The sequence below is a fragment of the Perca flavescens genome, chromosome 20, assembly GCF_004354835.1.
Source record: "Perca flavescens isolate YP-PL-M2 chromosome 20, PFLA_1.0, whole genome shotgun sequence".
Classification (NCBI taxonomy): Eukaryota; Metazoa; Chordata; class Actinopteri; order Perciformes; family Percidae; genus Perca; species Perca flavescens.
In genome coordinates this window covers 3,412,907-3,425,406 of record NC_041350.1, presented here as the reverse complement: position 1 = coordinate 3,425,406, position 12,500 = coordinate 3,412,907, and the positions used below count along the sequence as shown (strand labels likewise).

The 12,500-nt window shown below is 43.3% G+C and overlaps 1 protein-coding gene across 1 annotated transcript in view; it reads left to right on the top strand.

Moving 5' to 3' along the window:
• Nucleotides 1–12,500, top strand: part of LOC114547063 (neuronal PAS domain-containing protein 3-like) — a 194,616-nt gene that overhangs the window by 106,398 nt on the left and 75,718 nt on the right. The window contains exon 3 of the mRNA XM_028566294.1: nucleotides 5,648–5,730. Within this exon, the coding sequence (XP_028422095.1) occupies nucleotides 5,648–5,730 (83 nt within the window). The remainder of the gene's footprint in view (nucleotides 1–5,647; nucleotides 5,731–12,500) is intronic.

The window sequence follows — 12,500 nt, the reverse complement described above, 5'->3', positions numbered from 1 at the left end:
ATGTGTTATTTGATTTGTATTTTTTGGTTTCATATTCGTTTGAATTAAATTAATCTTGTATGCAACATCAACCATGGCAAGTCCCTAGTAGGTGCTACTGACCTGTAGGGCTGTAGGGATCCCCACAGTAGATACTTGGTCCTAAACATTGCTTTTGGGGATTTTTCGAACGTTTTTAAATAGGCAGAGATATAAGTAGGCAGATATATAAGTATGTATAGATACTATATACGTAGGCATAGATGTAAGTAGGCATAGATTTAAGTAGGTATATATAATAGATGTAAGTAGGTAGATAAAAGTAGACAGAGATATAAATAGGCATAGATGTAAGTAGGCATAGATTTAAGTAGGTATATATATAATAGATGTATGTAGGTAGATATAAGTAGACAGAGATATAAATAGGCATAGATGTAAGTAGGCATAGATTTAAGTAGGTATATATATAATAGATGTAAGTAGGTAGATATAAGTAGACAGAGATATAAATAGGCATAGATGTAAGTAGGCAGAGATGTAAGTAGGCAGAGATTTAAGTAGGTATATATATAATAGATGTAAGTAGGTAGATATAAGTAGACAGAGATATAAATAGGCATAGATGTAAGTAGGCAGAGATGTAAGTAGGCAGAGATGTAATAGATGTAAGTAGGCAGAGATATAAATAGGCATAGATGTAAGTAGGCAGAGATAAGTAGGCATAGATGTAAGTAGGCATAGATGTAAGTAGGTATAGATATAATAGATGTAAGTAGGTATAGATATAAGTAGGTAGATATAAGTAGGCAGAGATATAAATATGCATAGATGTAAGTAGGCAGAGATAAATAGGCATAGATGTAAGTAGGCAGAGATAAATAGGCATAGATGTAAGTAGGCATAGATGTAAGTAGGCATAGATGTAGGTAGGCATAGATATAAGTAGGTATAGATATAAGTAGGTAGATATAAGTAGGCAGAGATATAAATATGCATAGATGTAAGTAGGCAGAGATAAATAGGCATAGATGTAAGTAGGCAGAGATAAATAGGCATAGATGTAAGTAGGCATAGATGTAGGTAGGTATAGATATAAGTAGGCATAGATATAATAGATGTAATTAGGCATAGATGTAAGTAGGCATAGATGTAAGTAGGCAGAGATGTAAGTAGGCATAGATATAAGTAGGCAGAGATATAAGTAGGCAGAGATGAAAATGGGCATTTTTCAATACTCGATACTTAAGAGGTATTTTGGTCGGTGCCTAAAAAGTATCAAATTCGGTACCCAGCCCTACCTACAGACTAAATATGATAGATAAAATAAAAAATCAGTTCAGTACTTTCATTCAATTTGGGTGCTTTATTCAATTTTGTAGCATTTAGAGGAATAAAAATGCTAAAAAGAAGGTTGAAAAGAGTGACAAAAATGTCGGAAATAGCTTCAAAAACGTCAAAAAAAAGTTAAGGAAAAATGTGACAAAAACATCAGTAACAATTAACAAATCAAACGTATAAAAAAACGTTGGGGAAAAGCGACAGAAGTGTCGAAAAAGACGACCACAACGTTTTGACCCAGAAAAAAATAAAAAGTTGCACATTCGATGGGAAGACGACACGAGTTAAAAGCCTCTCGATCGCAAGAGCATTTGATTACATCATTAATTGAGCCTCATTCAAAAAAACACACAGGGAGGGGTGTGTGTGTGTGTGTGTGTGTGTGTGTGTGTGTGTGTGTGTGTGTGTGTGTGTGTGTGTGTGTGTTTAATATTCTGTGTAATGAGGTCTGCAGGGAGACGAGGATGTGGGGTTGTGTTGAGAGGAGAAAAATTACCTGCAGGGCAGAAAAATATCTCTTTTAGTGAGTGTTAGTCTTTGTCTGTCTCACTGTCTCAAATTGTCTCGAAGTCCCCAAACTGTGTGAAACTGTCTGCCGGTCTTAAACTGTGTCTCACTGTCTGAAACGATCCAGTTTCGCTGACTCTTCCTGTCTCTCTTTGTCCGGCTATGTGATCATCGTACGAAAACGTTTGCACAACAATTCGTCTGATATCCTGCGAAAACGAAAATACTCTTTACAGTTAGATTTAGCAGAGAAAAGGTGACTGTGAGCCAGGTAGAGAGCACCATGAGGTGATGGTCCAGGTACCAGAGTCTGGTAGGACTAGTGTACCAGTGTCTGGTAGGACCAGGCTAGTGTACCAGAGTCTGGTAGAACCAGGCTAATGTACCAGAGTCTGGTAGGACCAGGCTAAGGTACCAGAGTCTGGTAGGACCAGGCTAGTGGACCAGAGTCTGGTAGGACCAGGCTAATGTACCAGAGTCTGGTAGGACCAGGCTAAGGTACCAGAGTCTGGTAGGACCAGGCTAGTGGACCAGAGTCTGGTAGGACCAGGCTAATGTACCAGAGTCTGGTAGGACCAGGCTAATGTAAACAGGCAAGATGCTGTAAACTGCGGTAAAAACCTAGATTGAGACACATATTCCGAATGTCCAAAAAATGCCTCTAAAACCCAAATAATACCGAATATCACTTACGTCTTAATCGGAAAATGCTATATTCAGAAAAAGGCCTTATTCTGAATATCCATCCTGAATATGCTGTTTACATGACCGGTATCAAATTCTGAATATTGTCATATTCAGAATATTGGTGTGCATGTAAACGTAATAAGTGTCTCCGTTTTTGGGATTTGAAGTGGTGATAAATGGAGGCTTTAAAAAAAATTCTAATTCTTTTCCCGTCCGTCTCTCACACTTTCTGGCTTTGTCTTCTTTCGGGACACAGAGAGCGAGAGAGAGACAGTTTAACCTGAGGGCAGATTCTTCACACAGCCACCTCTCTCTCTCTCTTTCTTAGTCTCTCTCTCTCCCTCAGTCTCTCTCTGGCTGTTGTACTTTCTGTTTTTCTCTGTAAAGAGAGTTCTGCCCTCGGGGAGAAATTTCAGACAGCTGTGAACCATTTTTCACTTCTTCCTCTCTTGTCTCTCTCTCTCTCTCTCTCTCTCTGTCTCTCTCTCTCTAAGGATGAACAGTGATGGATAGGAAGATGAGAATACTAAAAGGGATAGCCAGAAACAAAAAGGAAAAGAGAATAAATGAGAGAAAGAGAGGGCCCCGTCCACAGAGACTCATCTTCAGCCACTCGGCCATCATCTCTCCATCGCTTATTTGGCTCTTAGAAACATTTGTCAAGTGTCTAAACACTTGATGAGTGATCCTAACGTCCTGCTGCAGTTTCAGAGTTGATGAAGTGTCCCACTGCCTCCCCAGTCTCTTCCAGAGAACCCTACATCTGTCTTTTTCTGTGTCGAATCAATGCGACAAATTTGAGAGACAACCTAGTTTGAGATAGAAAGACTCTCCCTTCCAACACCCGTGTCCTACCGCCTGTTAACTTTGGTTTCTTTTAACAGTGACCACAACCTTTCCAAGGGGGTAAGGGGGTAAGCCAGCCTCCGCAAAGCGTAGCTCCTATGGCGCCATTTTGATGCTAACAAGCAATCACCTCCCGTTAGCATCCCATTGACTCCCATTCATTTTGGCATCACTTTGACAGCGAATAACTTTTCATCTGAAGCGTGAGTCAGTTGACTCAAAACCGTCAATAAACTCTCAAAAAAATAGTTTTCTGTCGATATTCTTCACCGACCTACTACTACTGTTTGCTACTTGCATTTTGCTCTCTCTATTTTCTCCTCGCCGGTGAATGCCTGCCGCGGCGCAGCCTGTGATACTGATCTACCGTAATGTACCATATATAGGCGGAAAGGCCTCCTTCTCTGCTTTCAGGAAACATTTTTCTTCGATAGCATGAACATACTAGGAGTTACGGTAATTTGAATCCCACCTGCAAATGTGTGACACAGCCGGTAAATCTCGTCTGTGATTGGACGGTCATATCTGCCCCTACTGAGCAGCTACCGTGATTCATTCATATACTCATATACGGGGCATATGAGTGCAAAGCTCCCGATGTTTAACAACTAATAACCGGTCTAATAACCGTAAAAACAACAGCGCATACAAATTCATTAAAGGGTTAAAACGGTAACTTACGCAAAACTGTCCGGCATTGATTCCATTAGGGATATTTCAGTAAGAATACCAAATGTCACTAACTTTGGAGCGTTATTTAGGAGGGTCAGGTCAGGTCAGGTTCATTTATTTGTACCCGTAGGTAAATTAAATTCCAGAGAACAAGTTCAGACTATTTCTCAAACATATAAACAACAAACACCATACACACAGAACAAAAACACTAAAATCACACTAAGACAATTTCCCCATCTTATTGCTATTCATGAAATCAATCACCACTGGGACAAAGCTATTTTTATATCGTTTTGTCGTACACCGCAGTACTCTAAGACGTCGATTAGACGGCAGATACTGGAACATGAAACTGGTCACTCAGGATTGAAATACCCATGCGCTGTACCTGCCTAGTATACAGCGAAGCTGGGTTCAATAGTGGTTCCCCAAATCAACCTGCTGGACCATTTCATAATCTGGTTAATAGAGTTCCGGCTCTCTCATTCCGGAGGGATGCACCGAATCCATATTTTTGGGGGTTGGGCTGAATCCTGAATCCCCTGGTTGAGATTGTGCTGACGACTCCTCCCATCCTCAGTCCATGAACCCAGTAAACACATGAATGAAGTAAACAGGGACTGTCCTTCCTTTGCCGTACCTGAAGTTGCTGTTGTCTGGAGATTCCTTCGTGCACAACTCGTATTCTTCCAGATGTTTCAGACCAGATGGTGTAACCGCGGCCATGTTGTGTCCACGCTGCTTTTTGTTTTGATGACGCATGCAGCGGTGCGATACTGGTGGCTGGTTTTGCCAGATTGGGTGTTTTTTCGGCTACATATGAAGGCCTGTTTACGGTGTGTTTTAGCCCTGGTTTTGGCCTGGAAGGCTCTGTAGAAATCTGGTGCCCTATTGGACGAAGTTAAACTGAGATGAGAGCGTGCCGTTCACAGACACCAGAATGAAGGAGTTCACGTTAACGTTCATCAGGCGGTAATACGGTACGTTCAGTTCACGTTCGCCCAAAATATGAACAAGTTCATGAACTATAATTCAATGAACACGTTCAGGCACGTCTAGTTTCAATCGAGCATTGAACGTTAAATTTCACATGTGCATCCTTGACGTTAGACTTGAACTGGAATCATCCCGTGATTGCATGTCAATGCTGTCATGTTGTCTGCTTAAAATGTATCGTACTTTTAATACAAAGTTTTTGCTGCTGGTTGACCTCACTGAATTGGACTTGTTAGCATTATCAGCTCCTCACGTAAACCACAGGGTATTGTTGTTAGCATGAAGCTAATGGTTCCCATTGGTTTCAATAAGGAGGGCTAACAATGCTAACTCATCACACTGTTTAATAATGTTCTGCAGAGCTGATCTTACTGGTTCCTGTTGTCCTGTGCCATGTGTGTTTGTCACGCTAGGCTCTATGAACGTTAGTGTGTGTGTGTATGAATGCATTTTTGTGTCTCTGTGTGTGTGTGTGTGTGTGTGTGTGTGTGTGTGTGTGTGTGTGTGTGTGTGTAGCTTTGCTCGTATCAATGTGTCTGAGTCTCACCGGTCTTCTTCTGTCCTGTCTTGTGCTTTCTCTCTCCTTGTGTGTGTGTGTGTTTGTGTGTGTGTTTAGCTATCGGTACCCAGCGAAGGAGGTCTCCCAGCGTCGTCGCCTCGGACATCTTCGAGCCTCACCTGGGCAGTCACATTTTACAGGTAGGAGCTGCTCAAGGTTCAAGGCTGACTTTCTCTGAACACATCTTTGGAAATAAGGTTGAAAATGCATGTGGACATACTAAAATTTGTGTGAATACTCTCATAAGCAAAATACATCTTCAAATACGGAGGCAGGGAGACTGTGGGATCCTGACACCAAGCTAACGTTATGTCCCACGTTAGTGTTTGCAGCCAAGCCTTTTCTAGCCAAGTCAAATATCTAAATGCCAGTTTTAGGCTGACTATTTGTCTGTAAGTAAAGCTAACGCACGTAAATCATCCAAAACAAGGCATACAAATGGCATACAGACTCTCACAGTACATCAGCACCCATTACATCCACAGATTGTCCGGGCTCAAACCCATCCAAGAGTTGCATTACATTACGTCTCTATTGCACACACTTCGATACTGCAAGTCTTTGGGTCCACAGAAATACACCCGCCAAGTATAGAGGCTGAGACATGGGGGGGAGAGATTTTTTCTCCAATTTAAAGCAGCTATATGCACTATTTTTCAATATATTTGACAAAATAATGCCTAAAAATCTGTATACCGTTTGGGAAATAACATTATAGTTGCGAAGGAAAACGTCTCGGAGAGCCTTCATCCAACTGTCTTCAATCTTTTGCAAAACAGAACATGGCAAATGCAGAGGATTTTTACTAGCCGGATGAGCCAGCCTCACATCCAGATGTTGAGGTCTGGGAACTCCCCATTGGTCAGGGCTCAATCCGAGGGGCGGGATCAACGGTGATTTTTCAAATTCCCTCTGCACCAATAGGATAGCGCTCCAACCAATCAGAGCTAGTTGATAGATTCAACTTTAAACTCCGAACACATCTTCCTTTTTTAAGAATGACTTCAGTGCTTTTCTTTGTTCTTTTCTCAAAGAAAAGCTGAAGTCCAAGTCTTCAGAAGACCTCTGTTCCCCAGCAGCAGCCATAAGCCCCGCCCACCGACTCTATACACGATGTGATTGGCCTGACTAGAGTTTGGTTTTTCCAGCTCGCAAGCCAACGGAGAGTTGCTAGACTGACCCTGGCTGCAAATTGCATTTGCTGCCGCTAGGGGGCGTCTAGAAAACAGCATAAATAATTTTGAAACTTGTTTTTTTGGCCTCTTCTTTTGAGAAAACATTCGAGCCCCAGTCAACCCCACCCCAACTGTAAGGTCTATATCTGGTCACATTTGGTCTCAGAATCAGGATTTGGTTATCTGAATAACTTCTGATGATTTGCCTTTGAGTTTTTCTGAAGCTAAATTCTTCCTCATAATGTACCTTTACATTATTAGCGCTGCGATTCCTCATAATTCATCCTGAGATTTTTTTTCACAGCAGCCGACTTCAATTATTCCTCAACATCCAGCTGCTGCCGCGGCGAAACTGAATTATTAAATGGAATTATGAAAGTATGATAATGACTGGGTTATCGCTGAATTCTCTCCCTCGGGTTGGGGTGTGTGTGTGTGTGTGTGTGTGTGTGTGTGTGTGTGTGTGTGTGTTTTTTGTAGTTTTAATCCCTAACATGCTCCACTCCTTATCTGTTTAACATACAGCCCAAAGGCTGAGCTTTTAACATCACAACCAGGCTGACGCGATACCACAGCTGATAGACGCAGCTAATCTGTGTGTGTGTGTGTGTGTGTGTGTGTGTGTGTGTGTGTGTGTGTGTGTGTGTGTGTGTGTGTGTGTGTGTGTGCTATACAGTATGCACTATTTGTAAGTGTGCACACGTTCTGAAATGATGTTGTAAACCTGAAAGTATTTCATTGTTTGTGCATTATTAAAACTAGAAATCTGTGTGTGTGTGTCTGTGCATGTGTGTGTGTGTCTGTTACACCTCATTATTATGATAATCTGGTTGACACCAGTGAGCATTTGCTGTGTAAAAATCCACACTTTTCTAATCTTGTAGTTTTTTTTTTTTTATCCCTTTATCATGTTGAAGGATCCTGACAGAAAAGTTCCTCGCAGATATGAAGAATTCATTTCAAACTGTTTGAGAAACACTGACACTGACCTGCTGTGACAGTGAAGCACATTTAGTTTAGCTTTACTTTAGCGGATACTTTTTGGACAGTGGTCGAGAGGAGCTTGCAACGCACTCTCGTGAACGGGTTTGTGCGATGTTGTACGAAATTCTCCGTGATTTTGGAAGACGTTTCGCTTCTCATCCAATAAGACTTCCTCCGTTCTGACTGACACGGTCACACAGCTCGGTTGTTTTAGAGGCTGTTGCAGTGAAGTTTGCCCGACAAAAGGTGAAAGTCCTGCAGCTACGACAATTAGCTTTAGACACCAAAGCGACTAGTTAAGATTAGAAAAAAAGATTATGGTTAGGGTTAAAACACAGGTCCCCTTAAGTGGTACTGCCGGGCCATGATCTCCTGTTTCCTGGGTGAAAGTGAAAATGTCACTTTATGAGTTTTTTTTAACATTAATATGAGTCCCCCCAGCCTGCCTATGGTCCCCCAGTGGCTAGAAATAGTGATAGGTGTAAACCGAGCCCTGGGTATCCTGCTCTGCCTTTGAAAAAATGAAAGCTCAGATGGACCAATCAGGAATCTTCTCCTTATGAGGTCATAAGGAGCAAGGTTACCTCCCCTTTCTCTGCTTTGCCCACCCATAGAATTTGACCCACCCATGAGAGAAAGAGAGAGACATCATGGCTTTCAAACGAGCAAAGTGGCAGTTGGTCAAGACCACACCCCCACCCTCCACCCTTAAAGCATCCAAAGATCACCATGTCATGGGACCTTTAACTTCTTCAGGACATGAACACCTGTTTCCTGGGTGAAAGTCTTGTGTTTTCTCCTTTCTGGACATGAACTCTACCCCCACTACTTGAAAGCTCTGTGTTTTTAGGAGCCAAACATCCCCCCCCGACCTCCTCCCCATGAGGATCTTCACACTCTTATACAGCAGCAGTCAACGTGCTGCTGACAGTAATAAATACGTGGAATACACACCAACTACAGAGCTTTACTTTTTGTAGCTTTATGTACGAATGGTCCGTGAGAACAGGCTGAAACTGTGTGTGTATAGCGGCAGCTAGAGGCTGCTCTGTAAGAACCAGCAGAAAAAAGAAAGAAAGAAAGAAAGAAAGAAAGAAAGAAAGAAAGAAAGAGGGAGACCGGCTATGTGGTGCATTAGTGCAGCGTGCAACCACATCTATCACAAGTCCTTGTTGCTGCGTTTGTTCTTTATCAGTCCCGCTTTAATCCTGCAGACAGCCTCGGCGAGAGAGAGAGAGAGAGAGAGAGAGAGAGAGAGAGAGAGAGAGAGAGAGAGAGAGAGAGAGAGAGAGAGAGAGTGTCGCCGTGACAACTGACTCTCCTCTTCCGCTGCTCTGCACATCATGTTGTCATGTGTGAGTGTTAACACGAGGCTGGAACAAGCAGAGAGACGCCGAGCCACAGCCACCGCGCATCCGCTCACGCTGCGCTGAGCATCGCCTGTGTGTGTGTGTGTGTGTGTGTGTGTGTGTGTGTGTGTGTGTGTGTGTGTGTGTGTGTTAACACAGTGTTCCTGCAGCTCGAGACACTAGACATCCCATAATACCTTGTTATAATCCCCGGAGAGTCGCTATGACAACCATATGAGGCAGATCGCGAGGCAGATTGAGGCAGCTGCAAGATTGGAAGTGACACGAATAACTCGAGCCTCCCCTCACCTGGAAGAGGGAAGGGGTGTGTGTGTGTGTGTGTGTGTGTGTGTGTGTGTGTGTGTGTGTGTGTGTGTGTGTGTGTGTGTGTGTGTGTGTGTGTGTGTGCGTGCGTGCATCTGTGTGTGTGTGTGTGTGCGTCTGTGCATGCATCTGTGTGTGTGCGTCTGTGCGTCTGTGTATGTGCGTTTTGTGTGTGTGTGTGTGTGTGTGTGTGTCTTGAGAGAGATACTCTTCATTTTGAAATGTACCCTAAATTAAGTGGCTGCTTTTCAAAGATTACCTGCCAATAACTATGGGATGTCCAAATCTGGTTAGGGTGAGTCCATTTCCTTTTTTCTTTTCTTTAGGTTCTTATATCATTCTGTTGCTTTCCAGTAGTGTTCATTATGTATTCAAATCCAAATATTTATAGGTATGTTTTAGCGTCAAATGCTGTTTTTCCAAGTCCTTCTAAGTTCAGGGAGTAAGGTAACAAAAACCTTGCAAAAATGTCCAAAAAGACGACACAAACTTAACCCTTGTGTTGTCCTCTGGTGAAATTTAACTCGTTTTCAAAGTTTAAAAAACATTTATTTAACAGAAATATGGATTTCTTTCAACCAAAATAATTTGGGTGCATGGATGTACGTTGTATAGAAACCATTCAACGTTCTTCGCAGGTAAATTTAATGATTACTTTCTATGCATTTTGGGTGTTTATTTCAATTTTATAGCATCTCCTGACTAAATTCTGACATATACCAGTCTGTCATCCACTGAACATCCTCTGATCTTAATTATTAGTCAAAATAATCATAATTTCTGCTTTGTTTTAACTCTAAATTAGGTATAATGTCATTTACATTAGGTTTATTGATCATGTACAAAGAAAGCATTAAAACAAGTGACAAAAACGTAAAACAAATTTAAAAAGCATTGAAAAAACGCCATAAACAAAGACAACAAGGTCATGGTGGACGGGAAGACAACACAAGGGTTAAAAAAGTGACAAAAACATCAAAAAAAGAAGTGATCCGACGTAGGTTTCTGGATGATGTGACCGGCACAGCAGTTGCGAAGTTGTTAATTTCGTAAGATAACACGCAAAACTGTTTGTGAGAAAATGTACAAAAATCTCTATTAATCTAAATGTACACTATGGCTGTGTCTCATTCGGCATACCACTTCCTGCCGTAGTGCCCACTATCGATGGTTAGTATTGTCCCAAAAGGAGCACTTATGTTAAAACATTATGTTAAGGAAATTACCAGTGGTCGACTCGGCTCGCTGCCTCTCAAAATCGGCTGAAAATCTATTAAACTGACCTTTCTCGATCAAAAAATCTGACAGATTCAGCAACAGCACGGCCTGTTTATTGCTTAAAATGTTTTCAGAAACACGTTTCGGTGAACTATTTTCGTAAAATTCGTGATCGTATTCCGTAACGAGCCTAGCCTGGCTGACACCAGACCCTTCTCAGCTGTAACTGAGAGTGGGTCTGGGGGGAAGCTTCATTCACAGCCCATTTCCAAAGGGGGCGTCACCACCGGATGCCGCTCAAATGCCTCTGGGCGCAATTGGATAGACCTTCAACCCCGGTTGTGATTGGTGTAGAGCCCTCCTCAATGGTTGCGATTGGTGTAAAGCCCTCCTCAACGGTTGTGATTGGTGTAGAGCCCTCCTCAATGGTTGCGATTGGTGTAAAGCCCTCCTCAACAGTTGTGATTGGTGTAGAGCCCTCCTCAACGGTTGTGATTGGTGTAGAGCCCTCCTCAACGGTTGTGATTGGTGTAGAGCCCTCCTCAATGGTTGCGATTGGTGTAAAGCCCTCCTCAACAGTTGTGATTGGTGTAGAGCCCTCCTCAACAGTTGTGATTGGTGTAGAGCCCTCCTCAATGGTTGTGATTGGTGTAGAGCCCTCCTCAATGGTTGTGATTGGTGTAGAGCCCTCCTCAACGGTTGTGATTGGTGTAGAGCCCTCCTCAATGGTTGTGATTGGTGTAGAGCCCTCCTCAACGGTTGTGATTGGTATAGAGCCCTCCTCAACGGTTGTGATTGGTGTAGAGCCCTCCTCAACAGTTGTGATTGGTGTAGAGCCCTCCTCAACGGTTGTGATTGGTGTAGAGCCCTCCTCAACAGTTGTGATTGGTGTAGAGCCCTCATTAATGGTTGTGATTGGTGTAGAGCCCTCCTCAACGGTTGTGATTGGTGTAGAGCCCTCCTCAACGGTTGTGATTGGTGTAGAGCCCTCCTCAACGGTTGTGATTGGTGCCTCGATTTGGAGGAATTAGAAATGGGCTTAAACGGGCTATTGGCCAGATTGACTTGCAGAGCAAATCTCAAATTTGCCCAGAAGTTCGTCAGGGTTTTCCCAGACAACAACGAGCCGCCATCTGGCCGCCATTATGCTCGGTTTTTTAGATCCGGGAGAAGCCAGACCCACAAGACACGTTCGTCCAATCAGCTGCCGGTGGACGTCCCTGGTCCCTCCCCCTTTCTGCTTTGTAGTCAAGATGGCGCCCGTTTACTGCACATAGTGTCGATCCATTTTTAGGGTCATCCTGGTACGTTCTGTGCACTGACTTTTTGCATTATCTACACCAGTGTTTCTGAAACGAGGGTCCGTGTCCCCCTAGGGGTACTTTGGAGGACTGCAGGGGGTACGTGTCCCCCTAGTGGTACTCTGGAGGACTGCAGGGGGTATGTGTCCCCCTAGGGGTACTTTGGAGGACTGCAGGGGGTACGTGTCCCCCTAGGGGTACTTTGGAGGACTACAGGGGGTATGTGTCCCCCTAGTGGTACTCTGGAGGACTGCAGGGGGTACGTGTCCCCCTAAGGGTACTTTGGAGGACTGCAGGGGGTACGTGTCCCCCTAGGGGTACTTTGGAGGACTACAGGGGGTACGTGTCCCCCTAGGGGTACTTTGGAGGACGACAGGGGGTACCTGTCCCCCTATGGGTACTCTGGAGGACTGCAGGGGGTACCTGTCCCCCTAGGTTTCTACCCTCTTTTTCCAATGTTTTTTCGTTTTTGTATTTTGTTTTTTACATTTTTGTCTCCTTTTTCCATCATCATCTAAATGTGTTCCAGGTCCAAGGCTGTTGTTTAGTAAATCCATCG